The sequence below is a fragment of the Salvelinus fontinalis genome, chromosome 14 (assembly GCF_029448725.1).
Source record: "Salvelinus fontinalis isolate EN_2023a chromosome 14, ASM2944872v1, whole genome shotgun sequence".
NCBI lineage: Eukaryota > Metazoa > Chordata > Actinopteri > Salmoniformes > Salmonidae > Salvelinus > Salvelinus fontinalis.
In genome coordinates, this window is record NC_074678.1 from 40821502 (window position 1) to 40846982 (window position 25481).

At 41.5% G+C, this 25481-nt stretch overlaps 1 protein-coding gene across 3 annotated transcripts in view; it reads right to left on the reverse strand.

Moving 5' to 3' along the window:
• Positions 1–6468: 6468 nt before the first annotated feature.
• Positions 6469–25481, reverse strand: part of LOC129810856 (protein strawberry notch homolog 2-like) — a 134510-nt gene continuing 115497 nt past the window's right edge. For 2 of the 3 annotated variants that reach the window (XM_055861808.1, XM_055861806.1), the window contains exons 27-37: positions 24929–25021; positions 24177–24308; positions 23603–23870; positions 13927–23421; positions 9870–10002; positions 9639–9737; positions 9347–9450; positions 9134–9238; positions 8610–8983; positions 8378–8503; positions 6469–8226 (exon numbers count right to left, since the gene is read on the reverse strand). In XM_055861808.1, coding sequence (XP_055717783.1) covers positions 22403–23421; positions 23603–23870; positions 24177–24308; positions 24929–25021 — 1512 coding nt within the window. In that variant the 3' untranslated portion in view covers positions 6469–8226; positions 8378–8503; positions 8610–8983; ... (3 more) ...; positions 9870–10002; positions 13927–22402. Of the gene's footprint in view, positions 8227–8377; positions 8504–8609; positions 8984–9117; positions 9239–9346; positions 9451–9638; positions 9738–9869; positions 10003–13926; positions 23422–23602; positions 23871–24176; positions 24309–24928; positions 25022–25481 lie in introns of all 3 variants that reach the window. The other variant, XM_055861807.1, reaches the window with a different exon arrangement.

Consider the following 25481-nt stretch of genomic DNA (forward strand, 5'->3'; position numbering starts at 1 on the left):
GCCTGGCACTATGGTTACCAGAAGGTATGAGTACACTGGGCTATTAATAATTAAAAGAGTGTTTACTTCACCAAAGGCCCTAACAAAGGTCTCTTTATATAGACCACTGTCACTGTGCTTTGTGATGAGGAAGTACAAGAGTTTAGATTGTATCTCTACATAATACATATTTATGCATGTTATTTATTTCTACCCATCTCCCCTATTTGGTTGGGGAGGAGGAGGGAGGGGTTAAATAGAGATTTGTCATTTGAAGGCCTTCAGAGGTAAATTGCAAGACCAAGGGGGCATTCTCTATTGTGAGACTTTGGTAGTAATAAGGAAGTAGGATCAGAACAGCTGCATAGCCTCACTGTTTTTTCTCGCTTACTTTACCTACTGGCCTTTAGACAGTCACAACACAGACCCTTACTGAATCATGAATAGACCTGAGGAAAATAGAGGTAGAGTTTTAAAAAAACACGAGTAGTATTCCTAGAGGCCTGCAAAAAAAGCAAACACCTCCTAAGAATAGGCGCTCCTACAGCAGGTAAACAATCACTCACATAGTCACTCACTCACACAGTCAGTAGGCCCCAGCTAGGTTAGCACGCAGGGGCAAATACGTGTCATGTTCCTAGCAGAGCAAATATTGCACTTCTCGAGTTTACATCAACCTAGCAAACTACTGCTCCTCTACTACTGGGAAGCTTGCCTTCAGTGCAAGTAAGGGTTGCGGAGCTTTTTCTAATGTTTTACTACATTAGGCCTAGTTCTACCATAATGTATAGTCGGAAATCTTCACAGTACACTGCCCAAGCATGCGAAGAATCTTCAGATATTTTGGAATGTAAAGGAAAACACCGATTGAGACCCATTTATGAAGACTCATTGTCATTTCTGTTTACATTGCTCCTAAAACCACCTCGGATGAGCTGTTTGGACAAGAGTTCAACACAACACAAAATTAACAAAATCCCTAGTATAAGTGAAAAACAGAAGTAAAAAGAGGATGCTATGTAGTCAGTGGCGATTTTAGCATGTAAATCTTGGTGGGGCAAACAAACAAAAAAATGTGGGATACATGACAGCAAAGCCACTACACAACACTAAACAGTACATTAAATTGTACTATAACGGTGACAAACGGTGCCCACAAACTGTTAGGGCCTACATAAAGCTAACCCAACATCTGACCACTGCTACACCTCGCTATCAGCGGTGCCTTGTCTGGCAGCGAAACAGTTCTTTCAGCCTCATTTACTGCCTTTAAAAAAAACATAGCTGGCCGACTTGCTAAAACAAATGTGGTTTCCAATGACAATTGAGATGTACAAATTATGGCATAAGGGGACGACAAGCAGATAAGAGGCAATTCGTAATTTTGATGAAGACATTAATGAGCGAGCCCTGTACACCAAGTCAGAACCTTAGGCTGAATAAAGGGGGCATAAGCAGACAATGACAGCTCTTACAAAATTCAATGATTACATTTCTCTAAAACAGGTTATAGGCTACATGGGGTAAAGATACCAAATTATTAGACTGAGGCACATGGGCTACTAAGCACATGGGCTACTAACAGCTTATCACACAATATAAACTTAGTAATACTTTCTTGGCTACAGTATACATATCTCCCTGGCATATTACATTATTAACGCAGCAGCACACAATAAATATTTGGACTCACCTTGTTGTGCTGTGCTCACTTGAACAGGAAGGTGGCACGGCGGTCCTTCGTGGGCAAATTTTGTCATTAAAGACTGGCATTCTCTGAATTTATGGTGCTTTCAAGATAACTGGGAACTCAAAATGTTTTAATTTAAAAAAAATCAAGATGATGTCCTTGATCTTCAGGTCGTAGCTCTAGAAAGAGGCCGGATTTACAATTCTGAGTTGGCTGACCGTTCAAAATGTATTTCCCAGTCGCTGCTTGTTTTTACCGGAATCCCCACTTGAACTCACTGAAGTCAAGTTTTCGCAGTTCCGAGTTAACAGTTATTTTGAACGCGGCACAAATCATGCTTCATAAACTTGGAAAATAATTCCTTAATCCTAGATTTGGGACAACACAGCCACTGTCACTGATTCATTGTTGAATTTGCGATTTTGAATTTGTGGTGTAATGTTTATGTCCAAAGAGCACCGATGTTATCTATAATTTCTCTTTATTATTTATCTTCATATGACAAGGATTAAAAAGTATTTGCCAGTAGATTGTCGACTTGATTCACAAGGATGACTGCTAGTTAAGATTTTGAAAGTATGATGTTGACATGATCAGTCCAATAAAAGTTACTGTATATGATATCGTCATTTTATTTGTGGCCAATGACAATGAGCCTTCTTGGATGGGCACTTGTAATGTAACTCTATGGCAGCACCCAAGGGGCTAGAATTTACGTATTTTCTGCTTGCTTGCCCCACCACCACAGAAAGCACTGAGCTAGGCTAAAACACCTGCATTTTGGAGCTGCCTTACTCAAGAAAACAAAAAAAGAGACCATGTTTGTATGTGGCTTTACTAACTTACATATATACATACACATAGTTGAAGTCGGAAGTTTACATACACCTTAGCCAAATACATTAAAACTCAGTTTTCACAATTCCTGACATTTAATCCTAGTAAAAATTCCCTGTCTTAGGTCAGTTAGGATCAACACTTTATTTTAAGAATGTGAAATGTCAGAATAATAGTAGAGAGAATGATATTTCATCTTTTATTTCTTCCATCACATTCCCAGTGGGTCAGAAGTTTACATATACTAATTGAGTGTTTGGTCACATTGCCTTTAAAATGGTTTAACTTGGGTCAAACATTTTGGGTAGCCTTCCACAAGCTTCCCACAATAGGTTGGGTGAATTTTGGCCCAATCCTCTTTACAGAGCTGGTGTAACTGAGTCAGGTTTGTAGGCCTCCTTGCTCACACGCTTTTTCAGTTCTACCCACACATTTTCTATAGGATTGAGGTCAGGGCTTTGTGATGGCCACTCCAATACCTTGACTTTGTTGTCCTAAAGCCATTTTGCCACAACTTTGGAAGTATGCTTGGGGTCATTGTCAATTTGGAAGACCCATTTGCGACCAAGCTTTAACTTCCTGACTGTTGTCTTGAGATGTTGCTTCAATATATCCACATACTTTTCCTTCCTCGTGATGCCATCTATTTTGTGAACTGCACCAGTCCCTCCTGGAGCAAAGCACAGCCAGCAGACGAAGGCTAATAAAGACTCAGTGTGTGTGTGTGTTTGTTTGTTTGCATGTGAGAGAGAATGAGAAAGTGTGTGTACGTGCGTGCGTTAATGAGAGGGTGTATGAAATGCATTTGTGAGCTTGCTCATGTTTGTGAGAGAGAATTGTAATGAGTTGAATTAGAACAAGCATTTAGGTTTAGGGTTGTAGTTCTAGAAATACATATCTAGATGATCATGTCAACATGAAGCTGCCACCCTGTGCTTCACGGTTGGGATGGTGTTCTTCGGCTTGCAAGCTTCCCCCTTTTTCCTCCAAACATAACGATGGTCATTATGGCCAAACAGTTCTATTTTTGTTTCATCAGACCAGAGGACATTTCTACAAAAAGTGCAATCTTTGTCCCCATGTGCAGTTGCAAACCGTAGTCTGGGTTCTTTATGGCGGTTTTGGAGCAGTGGATTCTTCCTTGCTGAGCGGCCTTTCAGGTTATGTCGATATAGGACTCATTTTACTGTGTATATAGATACTTTTGTACCTGTTTCCACCAGCTTCTTCACAAGGTCCTTTGCTGCTGTTCTAGGATTGATTTGCACTTTTTGCACAGAAGTACATCCACAGACACCCCTCCAATTGACTCAAATTATGTCAATTAGCCTATCAGAAGCATCTAAAGCCATGACATCAGTGTATGTAAACTTCTGACCCACTGGAATTGTGATACAGTGAATTATAAGTGAAATAATCTGTCTGTAAACAATTGTTGTCATGCAGAAAGTAGATGTCCTAACCGACTTGCCAAAACTATAGTTTTTTATCAAGACATTTTGAGTGGTTGAAAAACAAGTTTTAATGACTCCAATCTAAGTGCATGTAAACTTCCGATTCAACTGTGTGTGTGTGTGTATATATATATTTTACATTGTTTGCAAACTGACATGTGACACGTATTAATGCCAAAATAACATGCAAAACAGGCAAGCCCAAAAATTTAAAATGGTGATTTGCAGAGCCAGAAGCCACATTGTGATTACAGTGGGCCTACAGTCTCAGCTGAACTACTCAGAAGAGCGATTACGTAGGCTACCACTGACAATTACATTGTTTGCAGAATATATACACTACATGACCAAAAGTATGTGGACACCCGCTCGTCGAACATCTCATTCCAAAATTATGGGCATTAATATGGAGTTGGTCCCCTCATTGCTGCTATAACAGACTCCACTCTACTGGGAAGACTTTCCACTAGATGTTTGAACATTGCTGCGGGAACTTGCTTCCATTCAGCCACAAGAGCATTAGTGAGGTTGGGCACGGATGTTGGGCGATTAGGCCTGGCTCGCAGTCGGCGTTCCAATTCATCCCAAAGGTGTTCGATGGGGTTGAATTCAGGGCTCTGTGCAGACCAGTCAAGTTCTTCCACACAGAGCTAAACAAACCATTTCTGTATGGACCTTGCTTCGTGCACGGGTGCATTGTTATGCTGAAATAGGAAAGGGCCTTCCCCAATCTGCTGCCCCAAAGTTGGAAGCACCCGTGCATTGTCAAAAATGTCATTGTATGCTGTAGCCTTAAGATTTCCCTTCACTGGAACTAAGTGGCCTGTGTGAGGCTGCTCGGCCCTGGAAACCCATTTCATAAAACTCCCGACGAACAGTTAGTGCGGACAGTGCTGACGTTGCTTCCAGAGGCAGTTTGGAACATGGTAGTGAGTGTTGCAACCGAGGACAGACATTTTTTACGAGCTACACATTTCAGCAGTCCCGTTTATGAGTTTGTGTGGCCTACCACTTCGCGGCTAAGCCGTTGTTTGTCCTAGACGTTGCCACTTCACAATAACAACACTTACAGCTGACCGGGGCAGCTCCAGCATGGTAGAAATTTGACAAACTGACTTGTTGGAAAGGTGGCATCCTATGATGGTGCTATGTTGAAAGTCACAGAGCTCTTTCTATAAGGCCATTCTATTGCCAATGTTTGTCTATTGAGATTGCATGGCTGTGTGCTCGATTCTATAAACCGGTCAGCCACGGGTGTGGCTGAAATAGCCGAATCCACTAATTTGAAGGGGTGTCCACATACTTTTGTATGTATAGTGTACATTGTACAACCATTCACAACACACTTTACAACTACAATAGGCCTATAATCTTAGGGAATGTGATTAATTACCATGGGCATTCAACCTTAGATGAACTGCTTTAAAGAACGGAGGATTACTGACCCCTTACATTGTTTACATACGCTGGTCATTTAATCTAACATTTATTGTTAACTCAATAATATGCTCATTGCTGTTAATGTGTGTGCATCCTATGACATTACCTTCAGTTACACCATGACTGGATAGTTTGAATGAGACAATTCCAGAGAAAGTCAATTGGCCAAAAAGCAACCTTGGATTTAGGTGAAACTACTAGATTAGAGAATAGATTTATGAAGCCAGCTTTGAACGAATCAACAGATAAGAGAAGACACAGCCATTTGGGAATGCAGTGTCGAAACTGTTGTGAAAGTCCTCGGCAGGCAGAAACCTGCATGTGTGGCAGAACCAGTAGGGTAGGGTGAGGAGGCGGGCGAGGGGAGTGGGACATTCAGCTGACAGCCTGGCCTCCCTCTCTCAAGCACAGACCAGCTACCTCTCAACCCGGTCACCCCAAAGTAAAGACAGGACCCCCTATACCTTTATCATTACAGAGGCTGACCCACTAGAGTTATCAACTGAACATATTTACACCCTTTTAGACTGTACACCATTCACTAGTTGAATGAGGCCTTCTAGCTAGCTATTGTCTTAAGCAAGCGTTATGAGAGTTATTGTATTGATTACTTTGACAGCCAGTCAGCAAATAATCAAAGAATTGTAGAGCAGTTAGATACAATGTCATTGTCATCCCTAATCGCCCTACATCTGTTTATACAACTTACTCAGTGGGACCTTCTAATAATTGCTTAACGAAACATAGAATACTATTGTGCTGACATTTCCCTAGCAAAAACTCCCAACAGTACAGTGTTCAGGATACAGTTCAGTAATGGATTGTGGACTAAAATGTTATCATGCTGCTATGAGTGACATATGTGGTGGTGGAAAAAGTACCCTATTGTCATATTTGAGTAAAAGTAAAGATACCTTAAAATGACTCTAGTAAAAGTCCCCTTGTAAAAATACCACTAGAGTAAAAGTCTTTGGTTTCATATATACTTAACTATCAAAGGTAAATGTAATTGCAAAAATATACTTAATAATAAAAAGTAAAAGTACAAATCATTTCACATTCCAAACGCACAATTTTCTTATTTTAATGTATGGATAGCCAGGGGCATACTCCAAGACTCAGACATCATTTACAAAGTATTTGCGTTTAGTGAGTCCGTCAGATCAGGGGCTTTAGGCATGGCCAGGGATATTCTCTTGTTAAGTGCGTGAATTTGACTATTTTCCTGTCCTGCAAAGCATTCGAAATGTATCGAGTACTTTAGTCAGGGGAAATGTACATTGTTTTCTTTAGGAATGTAGTAGAGTAAAAGTTGTCAAAAATATAAATAGTAAAGTATAGATACCCCCAAAAACGAATTAAGTATGTAGTACTTTAAGTATTTTTACACCACTGGTCATGACATGTTGACAGAACTCAAATGAAAATGTTAATGGTTGTTGAGATAGAAAAAGTGTTCGAAATGTGTTTTCGTTGCCTACCTGTAAAACGTCACAGCAACTCCAGTAAAGTCGTCCAACTCAAAATAATAGTTCGCGGTTTAGACACTTGCCTCTGTCAACAGATTTATCATTAAATAAATGAAATCGTTAAAAAAGCTACCTGAAGAGCATAAAGGGGTTTATCCATTTGGCAGTACAGCGTGCAGGTGAGTTTCTTGACGTCATCACGCACGTTGTGTGACTTCCAGGAAGTAGGGCACTCCCCGTCTTTTTTTCGGGAAACACCAAGTTTTGAATGTCGTATGTACACAAGTACAGTGAAATGCCTATCTTGCAAGCTCTAACGCCAACAATGCAGTGATTAACAACAATGTAATACTAAAAATAACAAGGTATAACAAAAACACACAAGATATAAAAATAGGAACAACATGATAAAGTAAGTATAGTAAGCATACTAAATACAGGGTCAGTTCCAGGACCGTATTTACAATGGCCAGGGATACTGGATCGAGAGGTAGATATTTATAGGGTAAGGTGACTAGGCATCAGGATATATGATAAACAGAGTATCAGCAGCATATATGATGATTGTGTTTGAGTGGAGTCAGTATAAATGTAAGTGTGTATTATGTGTGTGAGCAAATTATGGATACGTGTTTATATGTGTGTTGGAGTATCAGTGTGAGTACTTTGTAGGGCCCTGTGAGTGTGCATAGAGAGTGCAAAAATAATAAAATACAAAGGTCAACTCAGTCAGCATAACCATTTTGTTAGCTATTTAGCAGTCTTCTGGTATGGGATAGAAGCTGTTCATAATCCTGCTGGTGTCAGACTTGATGCACCGGTACCGCTTGCCATGCGGAAGCAGTGCAAACAGTCTATGGCTTGGGTGGTTGGAGACTTGCTTTCACACAGCCTGATATAGACGTTCTGGATGGGAGGTAGCTCGTCACCAGTGATGTACTGGGCTGTCCAGACAACCCTCTGTAGCGCCATGCGATCGAGGGCGGTGCTATTGTCATAAGCAGTGATACAGTCAGTAAATATGCTCTCAGGTGTACAGCTGTAGAACTTGTTGAGGATTTGAGGGCACATGCCAAACCTTTTCAACCTCCCGAACTTCTTCACGACTGTGTGAGTGGGTGCGGACCATTTCAAGTCCTTAGTGATTTGGACACCGAGGAACTTGAAGCACTCGACCCGTTCCACTGCAGCCCTGTCGATGTGGATGTGGGCGTGCTTTCAGGATAACTACCATTTCTTGCCTTCTCAAATGTCAACCAAAACTTAACATACTTTGTCTATTGGGCTTCCCGAAGTGTAAGGCGTCAGTGCTTGACCGTACAACTGGAGAAGATTGTTGGCTTCCACCGAGGTAACCCTAGGAAGACAACAATAAAAATATCAGTGTTAGGGAAACTTAAAACTAGCTTCAAGTTATTTTGTGTGCAAATGAGATTTTTTTATATTCATTTTAACAGATGGTGACCCCAGCTAGGAGCAAAAGAGCAGCAAGGTTTTCCAGGTCTCACCTTCCTTTCGCGCTTCTTCCAAACCAAGTAATTTCCCCGGATGTTGTAGCACTTGGTCCCCTTCTTGATTCTGCTCCGGTAGTTCTCCTTCTGTTTCTCCTGCACCTTGTCAATGTTCAGTCTCACCTTGATTGATAACAGGAATAAATGCAATTATATTTCATATTACAAATACATTTCTTACATATGCCTTGGAGGGCCAGAAAATAAAATAACAGCAGACAATATTTACCTGGTCAAAAACCTCCACATCCTTCTCAGTCCGTGCCTGAAGGTGGTCCTCGAAGGCGTTCTGATCTGGTTCGACAACTTCCACCACATCAGGTGGAGTTTCAGTGATCTCAAAGTACGTTATACAAAAATAGCAATAGACAACAACACTAAGTTAATCACATTTGAAAGACTACAGTATATGCAATAATTATATAATTGCATTGTTTACCTCAGCCAACAGCTGCAGCCCGCAGTCCGTAGTCAGTGGGGGCCTGGATGCTGCTGTTGTGTGCAAAGAGAATTACCTTCAGGTTGTTCGCCCACCCTTCCTTGTACCAATCAAGGGACTTGCCCATGGCAGTCTTGAGGGTCTGGTTGGTCCATTCACCAAACCTGGAGGGGGTAGGAAAGCGATATCTATTGACAATCCAAGATAGTGAAATATGTCTGATTATGTACCATAGAAAAACAAAAACAAATTGTAAAAAATAAATAAAAGAAACCATTGGTGACAGAATATAACCTACTGTATAACATCTGTACCTTGTTCCAGCGTTCCTAACCTTGGTCACTCAAGATGACCTCAGAAGAACCGTGGGTGTTGAAGATGTCCATCATTGCCTTAGAGGTGGCCTTGCCAGTCTCGCCCTTGATGGGTATCATACAAAACCAAAATCCATTTTTGTTTCCATCCACCCTTTTTAATGAGTTACAGAAGGGAATTTAGATTTAAGCACGTACTCTTCCTTTACTGACCTTAATGGATATTGCCTCTAACCACTTGGTAAAGTGATCAGTCGCCGTCAGACACCAGCTGTTGCCATTCCTGGATTCGGTGAAGGATCCGATAAGGTCCACCCCTAACATTTAGAGTGTTAGAGAGAAGATTACGTTATTCTTACCCATATCTGTGTCATACAGTATGCAGATTTTCATATTTGTAAGCATGCTGACACACACATTCTATAATATTTAACTCTGCTGTGGTCAAATAAAGCAAACATTAAAAAACAACTTATCAGGGCAAAATTTGAATTGGGACACTTACCGATCATGTGGCACGGTGAAACAACTTTGATGGGCTTCAACTCCGGCGCGACAGTCTTCGCCCTCTCAAACTTCTGGCAAGTAGACACAGGGTACTGACCTTTAAGCAAAAAGTGACAAATTGAAACATTGTGTGCTCTCTGAAATGACATTAATTGAATTCATAATAATTTCAGATATAATAGAATGTGATTGATAAACAAAAGGTTATTTCGCTTGCCCAGCTGTCCACCTCCTTGACAATTCCCCATCAGAAGAAGCGTAGGTTGATTTTGGCAATCATGCGCTTCACTCCGAAATTGCCAGCATGCATCTCGGTCAGCACGGGCTCCTTCTCCTCCTTAGTAAAAATCACTCTCCTTCCTCTGTAGGTACATATGATTGCCGAACAAGTTGGAAGAGAAGAGTTGTTGAAATACTCGAGTCGAAGTACATTTACACTGATGTCTTTCTCTGTCTTCCACTCTCTTCCCCATCCGTTCTTTCTCACTTTCTTCCCCCCCCACCCTCTCTCTGTGTCTGTCTAGCAAAGACACCTAGTTAAGTGCATTTGGAATTACCATAATTGCTTACACCTATCCATTTGATTGATCAGGTTTAACTTATAGATAGATACCTCAATATGACAGACATAACTATATCAGTGGAGGCTGCTGAGGGGAGGACGGCTCATAATAATGTCTGGAATAGAGTAAATGGATAATAATGGCTGGAATGGAGTCAATGGAATGGTATTCCATTGACTCTATTCCAGACATTATTATGAGCCATCCTCCACTCAGCAGCCTCCACTGAACTATATGTATAGCTAGCAACATGTAGATGGGGGGGGGGGGTAGGAGACACTTTTTTTAGCAGGGGTACATGATTTGGCCTTTTCAACCTCCTGGGGGGGGAAGGGGCGCTGTTGCGACTTCTTTACGACTGTGCGCGTGTGTGTGGACCATTTTAAATTCTTTGTGGACATGGAGGAATTTGAAGCTCTTAACCCGCACCACTGCAGCCCATCCATGGGACATGCTCGCCCCCCATTTCCTAACGTTGAGGGAGAAATTGTGGTTCCGGTCTCATCGTCACCGGTGATCAGGCCTACCACCGTCGTGTTGTCAGCAAACTTGATGTTGCAGTCATGCGTGGCCACGCAGTCGTGGGTGAACAGGGAGTACAGAAGGGGACTAAGCACACACTCCTGTGGGGCCCCATGTTGAGGGTTAGCATGGCGAAGGTGATGTTTATACTGAAGTTACTTTTTCGTACCAGGTTAGGATATTTAACACAGCAGATTAGGAGACTGAGGTTAAGGTTAGGGAAAATAAGTTTGTATCAGTGCTGTGAAAAGAGTGTGCCACCCTTTTTTCATCCTGTCCTGCCCACTAGCTACCAACCAAAAAGTCATAACCCTGCCTTTTTCTACAATTTATCTTCTTAAAATCTGATTTTAAACCTATCCCTAACCACACTGCTGACCTTATGCCTAACCCTAACCTGAAATTATTTTTTACAATATAGCCAATTTTTACTTTGTGGCTGTTCTATCTAGTTGAAACCCTGCCCTGTACCTACATATTTGGATACCCTTTAGCCTGGTTCACATTGGCAGTTTGAAGTGACTCAATCCAATTTTTTTATATACAGTTGATGTCGGAAGTTTACATACACTTAGGTTGGAGTCCTTAAAACTCGTTTTTCAACCACTCCACAAATGTCTTGTTAACAAACTATAGTTTTGGCAAGTCGGTTAGGACATCTACTTTGTGCATGACACAAGTAATTTTTCCAACAATTGTTTACAGACAGATTATTTCACTTATAATTTACTGTATCACAATTCCAGTGGGTCAGAAGTTTGCATACACTGAATTGACTGTGCCTTTAAACAGCTTGAAAATTCCCCAAATTTACGTCATGGCTTTAGATGCTTCTGATTTCGGTTGTTCCGATTTCGGCTGTTCTGGTTTCAGCTGTTCTGCCTGCGGTTATGGAACCGTCACCTGTCCCAGACCAGTTGTTTTTCAACTCTTAATGATCGGCTATGAAAAGCCAACTGAAAATTATTCATGATTATTATTTGACCATGCTTGTCACTTATGAACATTTTTGAACATCTTGGCATAGTTCTGTTATAATCTCCACCTGGCACAGCCAGAAGAGGACTGGCCACCCCTCATAGCCTGGTTCCTCTCTAGGTTTCTTCCTAGGTTTTGGCCTTTCTAGGGAGTTTTTCCTAGCCACCGTGCTTCTACACCTGCATTACTAGCTGTTTGGGGTTTTAGGCTGGGTTTCTGTACAGCACTCCGAGATATTAGCTGATGTATGAAGGGCTATATAAAATAAACTTGATTGATAGGCTAATTGACATAATTTGAGTCAATTGGAGGTGTATCTGTGGATGTATTTCAAGGCCTACCTTCAAACTCAGTGCCTCTTTGCTTGATATCATGGAAAAATCAAAAGAAATCAGCCAAGACCTCAGGACAAAAAATTGTAGACCTCCACAAGTCTGGTTCATTATTGGAAGCAATTTCCAAACACCTGAAGGTACCACGTTAATCTGAACAAACAATAGTACGCAAGTATCTTCACCATGGGTGTAACGCTCGTCTTCGGGTGAAAGAGAGGAGGACCAAGGCGCAGCGTGGTAAGTGTTCATGATGATGAATTTTAATGCTAATCCAACAAACAGAACACTACAAAATACAAAACAACAAACGAAGTGAACAAACGAGCGAAACAGTACCATGTGGCGAACAAACACTGACACGGCAACAAACACCCACAACTCAAAAGTGAAACCCAGGCTACCTAAGTATGATTCTCAATCAGGGACAACGATTGACAGCTGCCACTGATTGAGAATCATACCAGGCCAAACTCAAAACCCCAACATAGAAAAAGACACATAGACTACCCACTCAGCTCACGTCCTGACCAACACTAAAACAAAGAAAACACAAAAGAACTATGGTCAGAACGTGACAATGGGACCACGCAGCCATCATACCGCTCAGGAAGGAGATGTGTTCTGTCTCCTAGAGATTAACGTATTTTGGTGCGAAAAGTGCAAATCAATCCCAGAACAGCAGCAAAGAACCTTGTGAAGATGCTGGAGGAAACAGGTACAAAAGTATCTATATCCACAGTAAAACGAGTCCTATATCGACATAACCTGAAAGGCCGCTCAGCAAGGAAGAAGCCACTGCTCCAAAACCGCCATAAAAAAAGTTTTGCAACTGCATATGGGGACAAAGATCGTACTTTTTGGAGAAATGTCCTCTGGTCTGATGAAACAAAAATAGAACTGTTTGGCCATAATGACCATCGTTAGCTTTGGAGGAAAAAGGGGGATGCTTGCAAGCTGAAGAACACCATCCCAACCGTGAAGCACGGGGTGGTAGCATCATGTTGTGGGGGTGCTTTGCTGCAGGAGGGACTGGTGCACTTCACAAAATAGATGGCATCACGAGGAAGGAAAAGTATGTTAGATATATTGAAGCAACATCTCAAGACAGCAGTCAGGAAGTTAAAGCTTGGTCGCAAATGGGTCTTCCAAATTGACAATGACCCCAAGCATACTTCCAAAGTTGTTGTGGCAAAATGGCTTAAGGACAACAAAGTCAAGGTATTGGAGTGGCCATCACAAAGCCCTGACCTCAATCTTATAGAAGATTTGTGGGCAGAACTGAAGAAGCGTGCGCAAGCAAGGAGGCCTACAAACCTGACTCAGTTACACCAGCTCTGTCAGGAGGAATGGGCCAAAATTCACCCAACTTATTGTGGGAAGCTTGTGGAAGGCTACCCGAAACGTTTGACCCAAGTTAAACAATTTAAAGGCAATGCTACCAAATACTAATTGAATGTTTGTAAACGTCTGACCCACTGGGAATGTGATGAAAGAAAAAAAGCTGGAATAAATTATTCTCTCTACTATTATTCTGACATTTCACATTCTTAAAATAAAGTGGTGATCCTAACTGACCTAAGACAGGGAATTTTTACGAGGTTTAAATGTCAGAAATGGTGAAAATTTTAGTTGAAATGTATTTGGCTAAGGTGTATGCAAACTCCCGACTGCAATTGTATATCCGTTTAGAATCTGTGATTGTTAGATACAAATCTGATTTATTTGCCCTCGAGTAGTTATTAGAATGTTATATGGCATATCTTGTTGCTTGCTAGCGACTCTGTTGACAGTTTGACAAGAACATGTGGTAGCTAACTTAACTAGCTAGCTTGTTAATTGTTTACAAATAAGTTATTGAATGTGCTAGAAAGCTAAATAGCAAAGTTACCTTCAGTAGCTATTTGACTGCTGTGGCTAGTCAAAAATGACTCGTTTTGAAGGTTGGATTATGATCTTATCCTTTGAGGCTTTAAAAGTGGTCGTACATTATGATTTTGAACATTCAAAGCAATTGGGAAACGTCCATGGCATGCATTGTTGTCACCTTTGATTGCTACATAACTTTGAAGCACGAGCACCACCACCAGGGTAGACCTTGAAACTAGCCCAAACATTTATTTTCGCAGCAAAAGAGGAGTTGCCACATTTAGCCTATAAACCCTTTCCCCATAACGTTATCGAGTGAATTAAGAAGAAATCTCGATTTAACTCCTAATGACCTAAGAAGCGAAATTGTGTTTTCAATCAAAATAATAATTATTGTGAGCTAATGTGACTAATAAAGGAATTTGGATATGTCGCAAGACAAATATAATTCGCCCCTATTAAACGGAAACAAATCGAATGTTAGGATATTTTCTGTCAATTGTGACGTTATTACACAAACCGTTATATTGGGCTATTTGCGAGATTGACTTGTCATTTCAATAGACAGTGGCTAGGCCTACTGACTAAAATACAGGTAACATATAGCACTTGATAGGTCTACATCTAATTTCAGATAGCCTACAGTAGCCTGGGCAAAATGAACGATTTAGCAGCTTGCTTAGTTCAAAATGATAGACTAGTTTGTTTAACATGAAGTGAGGCGATTTCATGGTATAGGCTACTGAGGATGTGGTCGTAATTTCGTCATATATCTATATATAGAGAGAGATATCGTCATTCAACATATGTACTGTATAAAATGGTAGGCTACAATAGCCTACGCACGCATTGTAATTAATAGGCTAATTGATGGACAACATATGCAAATGTATCATTCTCTACATTTAATAGAGAAGCTTCATTGTGGACTTTTACCCATAACAGAAGCACGCAAGGCAGTTCCATAACTGTCAATTCTCCTTTCCACTCGCTCAATGCTTGATATCAAAGAACTGAGCATGCGTAAAACCCTTCGCTTGGTATGGTTTCCCATAAGAAAAGTCGACTATATAATTCAGTTTAAAGCACCTCAGAGCGAATGTATATAATCTGCCCAAGGTCGTTTTCTGTGCTTTGTCACCGTTATTTATTGATGCGCATCAGTTCTAGAGCGTTATGTTTTATAGTAAAAGGGTTGGAAATAGGTGTCTCCATAATGACACTGTAAATAGTCTACCTAACAAGTTGTCACGAGGCGCGCGTGCTGCTCTGTCTCCTCTCACTCACGAGACACATGCCAGCTGCAGCGCTCAGTCTCAACACACACACCCCTCCAGCCCTCCACACCAGTTAATTCAATTAAATTCAAAGGGCTTTATTGGCATGGGAAACATATGTTCACATTTCCAAAGCAAGTGAAATAGATAAACAAAAGTGAAATAAACAATACAAAATGTACAGTAAACATTACACTCACAAAAGTTCCAAAGGAATAGAGACATTTCAAATCTTATATGGCTATATACAGTGTTGTAATGATGTGCAAAAAAGTTATTAAAAAAAGTACAAAAGGGAAAATAAATTAACAAATATGGGTTGTATTTACAATGGTGTTTGTTCTTCACTGGTTGCCCTTTTCTTGTGGCAACAGGTCACACATCTTGCTGCTATGTTGGCACACTGGTATTTCACCCAATAGATATGGGAGTTGATCAAATTGGATTTGTTTTCAAATTCTTTGTGGGTCTGTGTAATCTGAGGGAAATATGTGACTCTAATATGGGCATACATTTGGCAGGAGGTTAGGAAATGCAGCTCAGTTTCCACCTCATTTTGTAGGCAGTGTGCACATAGCCTGGCCTCTCTCAATAGCAAGGCTATGCTCACTGAGTCTGTACATAGTCAAAACTTTCCTTAATTTTGGGTCAGTCCCAGTGGTCAGGTATTCTACCATTATGTACTCACTGTTTAGGGCGAAATAGCATTGTAGTTTTCACTGTTTTTTGTTGTTAATTCTTTCCAATGTGTCAAGTAATTATATTTTGGTTTTCTCATGATTTGGTTGGGTCTAATTGTGTTATTTAAAAATATATATATTTCACCTTTATTTAACCAGGTAGACCAGTTGAGAACAAGTTCTCAATTAAAACTGCAAAGCAGTGCGACAAAAACAACAGAGTTACATATGGGATAAACAAACATACAGTCAATAACACAATATAAAAATCTATATACAGTGTGCAAATGTAGTAAGATTAGGGAGGAAAGGCAATAAATAGGCCATAGTGGTTAAATAATTACAATTACAACTAACACTGGAGTGATAGTTGTGCAGATGATGATGTGCAAGTAGGGATACTGGGGTGCAAAAGAGCAAAAATAAATAATATGGGGATAAGGTAGTTGGATGGGCTATTTACAGATGGGCTGTGTACAGGTGCAGTGACCGGTAAGCTGGTCTGACAGCTGATGCTTAAAGTTAGTGAGGGAGATATAAGACTCCAGCTTCAGAGATTTTTGGAATTTGTTCCAGTCATTGGCAGCAGAGAACTGTAAGGAAAGGCAGCCAAAGTGGGTGTTGGGTTTGGGGATGACCAGTGAAATATACCTGCTGGAGCGCGTGCTACTGGTGGGTGCTGCTATGGTGACCAGTGAGCTGAGATAAGGCGGGGTTTTACCTAGCAAATACTTATAGATGACCTGGAGCCAGTGGGTTTGGTGACGAATATGAAGCGAGGGCCAGCCAACGAGAGCATACAATTCGCAGTGGTGGGTAGTATATGGGGCTTTGGTGACAAAACGGATGGCACTGTGATAGACTGCATCCAATATGCAGTAGAGTGTTGGAGGCTATTCTGTAAATGACATCGCCAAAGTCAAGGATCGGCAGGATAGTCAGTTTTACGAGGGTATGTTTGGCAGCATGAGTGAAGGATGCTTTGTTACGAAATAAGAATCCGATTCTAGATTTAATTTTGGATTGGAGGTACTTAATGTGAGTCTGGAAGGAGAGTTTACAGTCTAACCAGACACCTAGGTATTTGTAGTGGTCCACATATTCTAAGTCAGAACTGTTCAGAGTAGTGATGCTGGACGGGCGGGTAGGTGCGGGCAGCAATCGGTTGAAGAACATGCATTTAGTTTTACTTGCATTTAAGAGCAGTTATGCAAACTCTGTGTACGTTTTACTTTTTGCACTAACACTACACATGATTCAAATTGTCAAAGCGTGATGATTATTTGAATCAGCTGTGTAGTGCTAAGGCAAAAAACTAAACGGCACCCCTAGGGGTCCTGAGGACCGAGTTTGGGAAACTCTGCCTGAACCATTTTAAATGTCAACTTCAAATGGTGTAGGGATGTTCCAAGGATCCCTGATAGCAACGACCCTTTCTCTGAACACACAAATCCGATTTGATCACTTCTAACTTGCTGTTTGGACAGTCAGTATTTCAAAACGGATTTGAAAAACAACATTGATTTGAGCATTGAACAATGCTTTTGATAGCCTCAAATTTTAGATTTAAGTTGGACCATAAAGAACTAGCTTAATTTGGGGTCAGTTATAGTGGCTATTGTTGAGTTTACACAGGCAGCCTAATTCAAAATTATATCCACTAATTGTTATTTTTACTTATCCGATCAGATCCAGAATTGGGCTGTTTGTGTAAACGCTGCCTGTGTGTGTTGATGTAGACCTACAAATTTGGTCATATTTGGAACGTAAAACTATGGATTATCAAGGCATGACACCCAACTGTTTATATGCCCAGTAAATAGGGGGGATCATTTTACTCTACAAAAGGTAAAATGTATTTGTAAAAACAATAAACAGTTTACAGACAGACTAGAAGAAAAGGTACAACTGTACTGCCCAATGTGTATAAATCCTGGATGACTGACAGGGGGCGCTGTTTAAGCCACCACGCAGCTATTTAGGAATCTATATAAATGGATTTATTAATACCTACATTCGTTTTCGACAAGTATGTTCGATTACAGACACCGTTATACATACTTTTAAATTATATTATGTTAACAGATCATGTAATTTTGTGCTTGAAAATTGAAATACCTGAGAATTCCAATCTGGGGCGGCAGGCAGCGTTGGACTAGTAACTGAAAGGTTGCAAGATTGAACCCCCGAGCTGACAAGGTAAAAATCTGCCGTTCTGCCCCTGAACAAGGCAGTTAACCCACTGTTCCTGGGCCGTTATTGGAAATAAGATTTTGTTCTTAACTGACCTGCCTAGTTAAATATAAGGGCTGTGTTTCGTGTAGGCTTACCCTGGCGTGACGTTTTGGTAACCATGTAAATCTCAGATTCAAAAATGCAAATTAGCATCATGTAAAACTACAAATCCCTGCACGTCATCTCTAGCAGATACCTTTGCCAACAGGTTGTGTCAATTTAAAGGAATCTAACCTATTTATTCATTACTACATTTAGCTAACAGATAGATTCATACCTTTGCATCGATTTAGCAGTCTCGTCCAGATTATCATGGCATTTGTAGTTCTTTACGATAGCCACATTAGCAGCTGATTACCGTTTTATTTTGGAGGATAAATCCAGGTGAATATATTGATAAGTTACCTTTTCCTAGAGAGATTTACACGGTTATCAAAACGTCACGCCAGGGTAAGCCTACACGAATCACAGCCCTTATTTGAAGTGTTTCTAAAATCCCCTATGGGAAAAATGGTGGAAAAATGATTGGAACCATTTCCGTTCGACCTCCAGGTATTATGAGTCATACTGTGGTATTCTATAGTAGGGTTTCCCAAAGTCATCCTGGGGCCCTCCCTGGGTGGACATTGTTTTTAGCTTGAGCACTACACAGGTGATTAAAATAACCAATTCATCATCAAGCTGTGGGTATCTGAAACAGCTGTGTAGTGCTAGGGTAAAAACAAAACAGTGGGGCAGGACCAACTGTGGGAAACCCAGCTCTATAGAATAATTGGCTTCAAAGCCTCTAATTGGCCAATACATAGCATCAACAATCCAGGGTTTATATACACATAATTGGTACTGCCTCTATTTGGAGAAGCATTGGGAGTTAACCCAAGTAGTTCTAAAATCAGTCACATCACTCCTGTGATGCAAGGACTCTGCATAACAAAGTCAGTCTGTCACATGAAATAAAGGCCTTAGGCTGCATTTACACAGGCAGCCGATTCAGAACTTTTTCCACATATTGGTCTTTTGACAATTGGACAAAATATTAGAATTGCGCTGTGTAAACGAAAAATATCAGAATTGGGCTGTGTAAATGGAGCCGTAGTCACAGAAGTTTTAATCACCATCTGTCTAAGAAGTGTATGTGTTCGATTATGCACGTATAGGCCACAGCCACTCCAGAAGGTCTTTATTCACAATAAAAAAAAGGTAAACACCATTTTCGCAATCTTCAGTTTTATTTGTTGTTGGTTTACAAAGTTAAGATTGCACTATGATATATTCCTTCCTTTTGTTATGAGTAGAAAACCTTTAATGAATTAGTCGAAAGGCATTTTTTTTTTTACAATATATACATTTCGATCTAAATTATAAATATATAGAAAACAAAAGCACAACCCAGAATAAAAGTGCTGAACACAGTTTACAGAAAAAATAGCCTTTGTTTAAAAATACATACAATCAGTAGCATGTTTTTAGTTTAGTTTTTGTTAGCAATAAATTATTTTAATGTGATACTAAAAAAAAAAGTTAACTTTTTTTTAAATATATTTTTTTTTAAAGCTGAAGAAACAAGGATGGTTACAGTATACAGAAATGCTATCCATCAAAAGGTCAGGAATACAACAAGCTTGCAACTCTCAATGTTAACAGACAACAGTAACTTGATTATGCCATTCTTAGTGCAAATTTCGGGAAATAAAAAAGACCGAGCTAAAAGATAAATTGCAGTTAATTTTTTCAAACTGTGTTTGTCCGTTTCCCCAGGTTTATAATGCATATTACTTCATGTGAGCGTTATACCACACAGTCCATTGGCCATAAGTGAAGCATGGGACACAAACGGTTAGATTGAGAAAATGTTTGGATTTATTGGAATGTGCCTGATGAGGAAATATATTTAGGACAATCTGAAGAGAGGAGAGAGAGAGGGCTATGAGATGGGTAAGTACGAGAACACGGGCCTGAGCTATTGGATGTCTGGGTTATGTTTGAATCTGTCAGAAAGTGGGTAAAGAATCTGCACATACAAGTATATCCAAGTGCAAATCTGCTCAAAATCTTTGTCAGCATTAAAATGTATTAAACAAAAAAAAAGGACAAAAGATAACGTTCCATAAAAGAAACAGAGTTTGATCTTTGCCCTAAGATAGCATAAACACTTAAAATCACCAACAATTCACAACACTTACTGACAAACAAACCCATCACAAGTCTCAAACATAAAAAAAAACATAAAAAAAAAAAAATACAGCAAGAGTCGCAGCACAGAATGAGGAAATAAAATAGCACTAAAATGTGTATTGGTTAGTTTCACCACTGTTGTTAGGGAAAACAATAACATTTCTCTTATCTCCCCGCCAATCAATACATGTCTAAGATTTCTTCCTGAGATTGCTATAATAGGTCAGATCTAGCCAGTAACTACAGGGGGGTGGAATACTTTGGTATCTCTTTGCATTCTAAAGTTCTGGCAGAAGCTGTAAAAGTTGGAACGATTCTACTTAAGTCACAAGCAGAATCAGATAAAAGAACAGAAAAGAAACAAACCAACCACCCTGTACAGCACAGTGCAATATTATTTGGTGGCAGGTTATAAACTTATTTTTTTTGTTTTTATAAATCTTGAAAACTAGAAACGTCCCTGACCTAAAGTATCATCAGGATAACAATCTAAAAACAAAATGTCCCTTAAATATAAATAACAATTATAAAGATCATAATAACAAGGATGACAAAAACATCAAGAGCACATTGCTTTTATCCCCATCACAATGTTTATACAAAGTTCATAAGTATTTCAGATGTCTTTAACTACAGACTAGGAGTAGAACAGAAAGAAAGAGGAATACAATTCTTACCATGCACAGGTGAATCTATAACCTTCGGCTGTGGAGCATAAACAGTACTTAGACTTCTAAAACATCTGCTATTCAAAATGTCTTGTTTATTGCTTTTGATTGGTTGAACTTACCCAGGCTTTTCATGAACAAATTACAGTGCATCCATTTCACAAAGACAGACAGATCTCACAGATTCTGAAATGTAATATACGATATACATATGGACTAAAACAAATATTCATATTAATATTGGTCAGAAAGTTGAACAAAACAAAATAACAAATGCACTCGACACTTTCCTGAGAACTTCAAATGAAAAGCAAACCATGGGTCACATCGTTGGATGAATGTTGTGTAGACTTAAAGTAGGATATTTGACACCATTTTAAAACCATCCACCCAATTGCATTAAACCAGCAGTGTCTATCCCATCTAACCCCTGTTCTCGGTTTATCACAAGGCCTGGGAAAGCAGGGTTCCAACACAGAACAGTCTGCCGATGGGCTGAAGAGACCGCTATAGTGTAGGGTCCACAGACAGACATACACATAGTGAGTTGTGGTGTGGGGGCTATCCCTGGCCCACCACCATCATAGATTCAACAGTGGGGTAAGTTAAATACAAATATAATAAATTAAGATGCCAATGCTTCGAGTATAAATCTATACATTAGGCCTATATGGGTTTCAAAGACTACATTTAAGTAGGTTTCCAAAGGCACTGTTAACAATGGCAGACTGTTTATTACCCCTCCCTTCTTTTTTTTAAAGCCAGACACAGGCGTGAGTGATGATAGAAACCGCAGGGAGAGGGGGACACAAGGGAGAGGAAGGGGCTAAAACTAAAACATTTCACCCCTATGAACCAATCTGCCCTGTGTTGATTTTTCCAGTTTGAAGTTTTTGAGTGGAGCCAGTGAAACAAACCAAGCGTTGTAAGATAGCCCAATTCAAGTCGATGCAATGGCGATGAGGCAACACAGAAAAGCAAACACACAACAGATGTGCATGAAAGGCAGTTGGAAGCCAGCAACGTTACCAATGATACACAACATAACCAGTAGGGGAAGCTGTGGTTCTAGAAAAATGTTTATACATTGTGATTTCCTCAACAAAGCAACACAATTCCAACTGTGATGGATCATTTAAAAAGCACATGCGCTTTTGATATTCTTAAAAACAAAATCAAACCCAGGTGTAATTGTGTTTCTTCAATGAGTCAAGTCTCGGTGTAGAAACTGTGGTTTTGAGCCCCCCTGCTCTCTCAATGAAGGGACCCGGCCAATTCCACCCGGGTCATTCGTTCACCATCTCCGAATGAAACCAAACCATTTGGTCTGGTGAACGTGCCTGTGGATCCAGAGCCTGGAGAGGGATGGGGAGGAGCACAGGACAGGCAGTGGTGTGACTAGGCCCTGAGGGGAGCGTTCCCGCTCAGCAGCTAGAGGACAGACAGACACACTGAAGAGGTTGTTACGCAGAGTCCCATTCGTTCGGCTGGTACTGGATAACCGACTGGCGGTCCGCACTGGTCCGCATCATGTTGTCCAGGACCTCGCGCGCGTTGATGAGTGTGTCCGTGCTGCAGTGGCTGTTGGCTAGAGGGAGGGGCTGCTGTTCTGAGGGGGCCAGGGCCGTGGAGGAGAAGTGAGAGGAGGGGGTGGAGGGGGACGAGAGGTGGCCGGACGAGAGGTGAGCCACTGTGTTGGAGGAAGAGGAGGAGGTAGAAGAGGTGGCGGGGTTAGTAGCTGTCTGGCTGGACAGAGAGTAAGGCAGAGAGTCTGGATGGTCAAGGATATAGTAGTCCTGGTGGGCGCTGTTGATTAAAGGCTGATCTGACCATTGCTGTAGCTGTGGTTGTATCTGCTGTGGCGACTGTAGCTGCCGCTGTTTGATCAGCGGTGGCTGTAGAGGTTGCGGCAGAATGTGTGCAGTGTTCTGGGCGGCGAGTGCGTGCCGCGATATCAGTCTCTCCAGGTCAAAGTCGGAGCCCCCTGTCAGGCTGACCAGGCCTAGGACTCCCTCAGTGCTGTCTGGGGAGGGAGAGGAGCTCACCGTCAGGTCCAGGACCTCCTCCCCAACCCGGAAAGGCTTGGTGGTAGAGGTTGGAGCGGGCTGCATTGGGGGCAGGGAGGGGAAGTGGTGGGAGAAATGGGAGAAGATGCTGGCCATGCTGGGAAGCTGGTTGATCGGGCTGGGCTGGGGTTTGACCTGTGGAGGTTTGGGCTGTAGTAGAGGCTTGACCTGTAAAGGCTTGGCCTGGGTCAGGCTCAGGCTCTGGTAGAAGTTCTGAGTCCTGTGGCTCTGAGACAGGCTGTGGGGCTGGCTGTAGGGCTTGGCAAGCAGGTGTATGTCCTGAAGCTGCCGCTGCTCGGCTAGCCTCTGCTCCTGGGCATGTTGCTCCCTCTCCTTGCGCCTCCTCTTTACCTCCTCATCCATTTTGAGAAGCTCCACTCGCACACGGGCCACGCAGTTCTCTGGGATCTTGATACCTAGGAGAGAAAAAGAGGGTATTAGGTTTACATTTGTTTATACAAGTCGCTCATTTGGCTCAGTCGAGAGCAGCATAGCCTGTTGTGCCGTTTGATTTTGGCCACTGAAAATACATATTTGCCAAGACATTCAGTGATGGGGTGTATGTGTGTGAATTGCATGAGGTTGTTGAGTACTCACCGACTTGCTTGTTACTATTTTTGGTTTTGAGGCGTACGATCTGCAGGATGCTGGAGCTGGTGATGTCAGAGACCACGTCAGCCACACGCTTCCAGACGCGCAGCAGCGCCCCGCACAGCATGTGGTACTGGCGCAGACGCATACCCTGCAGACACTCCTGTCCCTCCTCGATCTTCTTACACTTCCCGTTCCAGTTAGCATGGCTACATTTCCCAAAGGAGAAATTGAACTGGCTCTCCCAGCTGTCCTTGGCTTGGTCTGGGGTCACCTAGGAGGGGAACCCCATATAAAACATTCTTATGTTAAACACCTGTTTGTATGTATATTGGACCTTAGATTACAGGATAGAAACAGGGCTGTATTTCCTGTTTCACTACTTTGTTAATTCCACTAGAGGGAAGCATACACTACAGAAAACCACAACAGAGACATTTCCCACAAAACAACAAAGACAAATCTCTTTGCCATGTTCTGTGTGCATGTCAGTAAACCCGATAGCTGTTCCTTCAGCCGACCAACAGACTTCTATCCGTGTGGGTGTGTCCCTGTGTGTGCGTGTCAGACTGAGCCCTACCTTGCGGTAGCGTTGCTGCAGGTTGTCCAGGCTCTCGGGGTGGGCCTGCTTGCCGATGTTGGGCTTGTAGACGATGAAGTTCCTCCCTCGGCCCTGCTCCGCCAGCAGCACACAAGGGTGGTTCCCCCGCAACTGAGGAACACATAGGAGACGGAAATTACTTTAAAGTTCTGTAAAATACTTTCATGTGTTTTCCTCTGGGCACTATTGAACTCCATCTGTACAATTGTTTTAAACCACCAATAAATCAAATCAAGAAAGAAGCGGAAGATTTATACTACATTTAACTGGGACACTGGCAGTGTTAAAGTGTTTGCCTGGAGGCTAATTGAAGACTGAATAGTAATTTCTTTGTTGAATTGTAGTATGAACCTAGTGAATGTAACTACAGTATAATTTAAAAAAAAACAGCATCAGGAAGGACGAGACAGTGTATATTGTTCACTCTTGCCACTACAATTAATACTGAATAAAATGATCCTTCTTTAGGTTCACAATTCCATTCTACTCCCTTGATGTGGGATGAAAGAGCCCTACTCCAGAGAAGAGAAAATTGAACAGAGGAAACTGGACCCATCTGAACTGTCATTCACCTCTGGGAAACAGCCAGTCTGGAAGCTGTTCCAGTGCTGATTGAGCCCTGAGGAGGTACAGGGACTCACAGTATCACAGGCTTCCTGGTACTGCGTCAGTGTGCGTGCTGGGACATGCAGAGCATCGCTCTCTGCTCTATGGTAGCCAGCTAGACTCACCTTGTAGGAGAGGTAGAAGCCTTCGTCAGGACTGTTGAGGTTCTGGGCCTTCTCGTAGGCCTCCTCCCAGGGCATCCCTCTATCCACGCTGATCTATAGGGGTAAAGGGCAAAGGTTAGAGTAGCTGCCTTATGGGAAAGCAATACGCAGAGAGTACCCACTATAGGCATGAGTCAATATTGTAACACACACAAATCTGTGCCCAACCCCCCCCGCGCCTGCACGCACAGCTCTCGGTCCTGGTTGTGTTGGTTTGAAACGTCAACTCTAGGTTAGCCTACAGCGAAGGCAAGGCAGGAAGCCGGAGACACTAGTAATTATCTCTTTGCCTCTTTGGTTGTGTATGTGGGAAACACTGCTCTCTTGTTGTGTCGCGTCAATGATAGGTGTGCTTTGTGTTTATTTCTAGGTTTAGTCTCTGAGATGTAATGTCTACTTTTCAGGCCAGAGAAGAGGCCCAAACAGCAGCACTGATTTAGTTAGAAAACGCAAATCTATGTACATTTGGTATGAGGCGCCACTGCAAAAATATAGATTGATAATCCTATTGTAC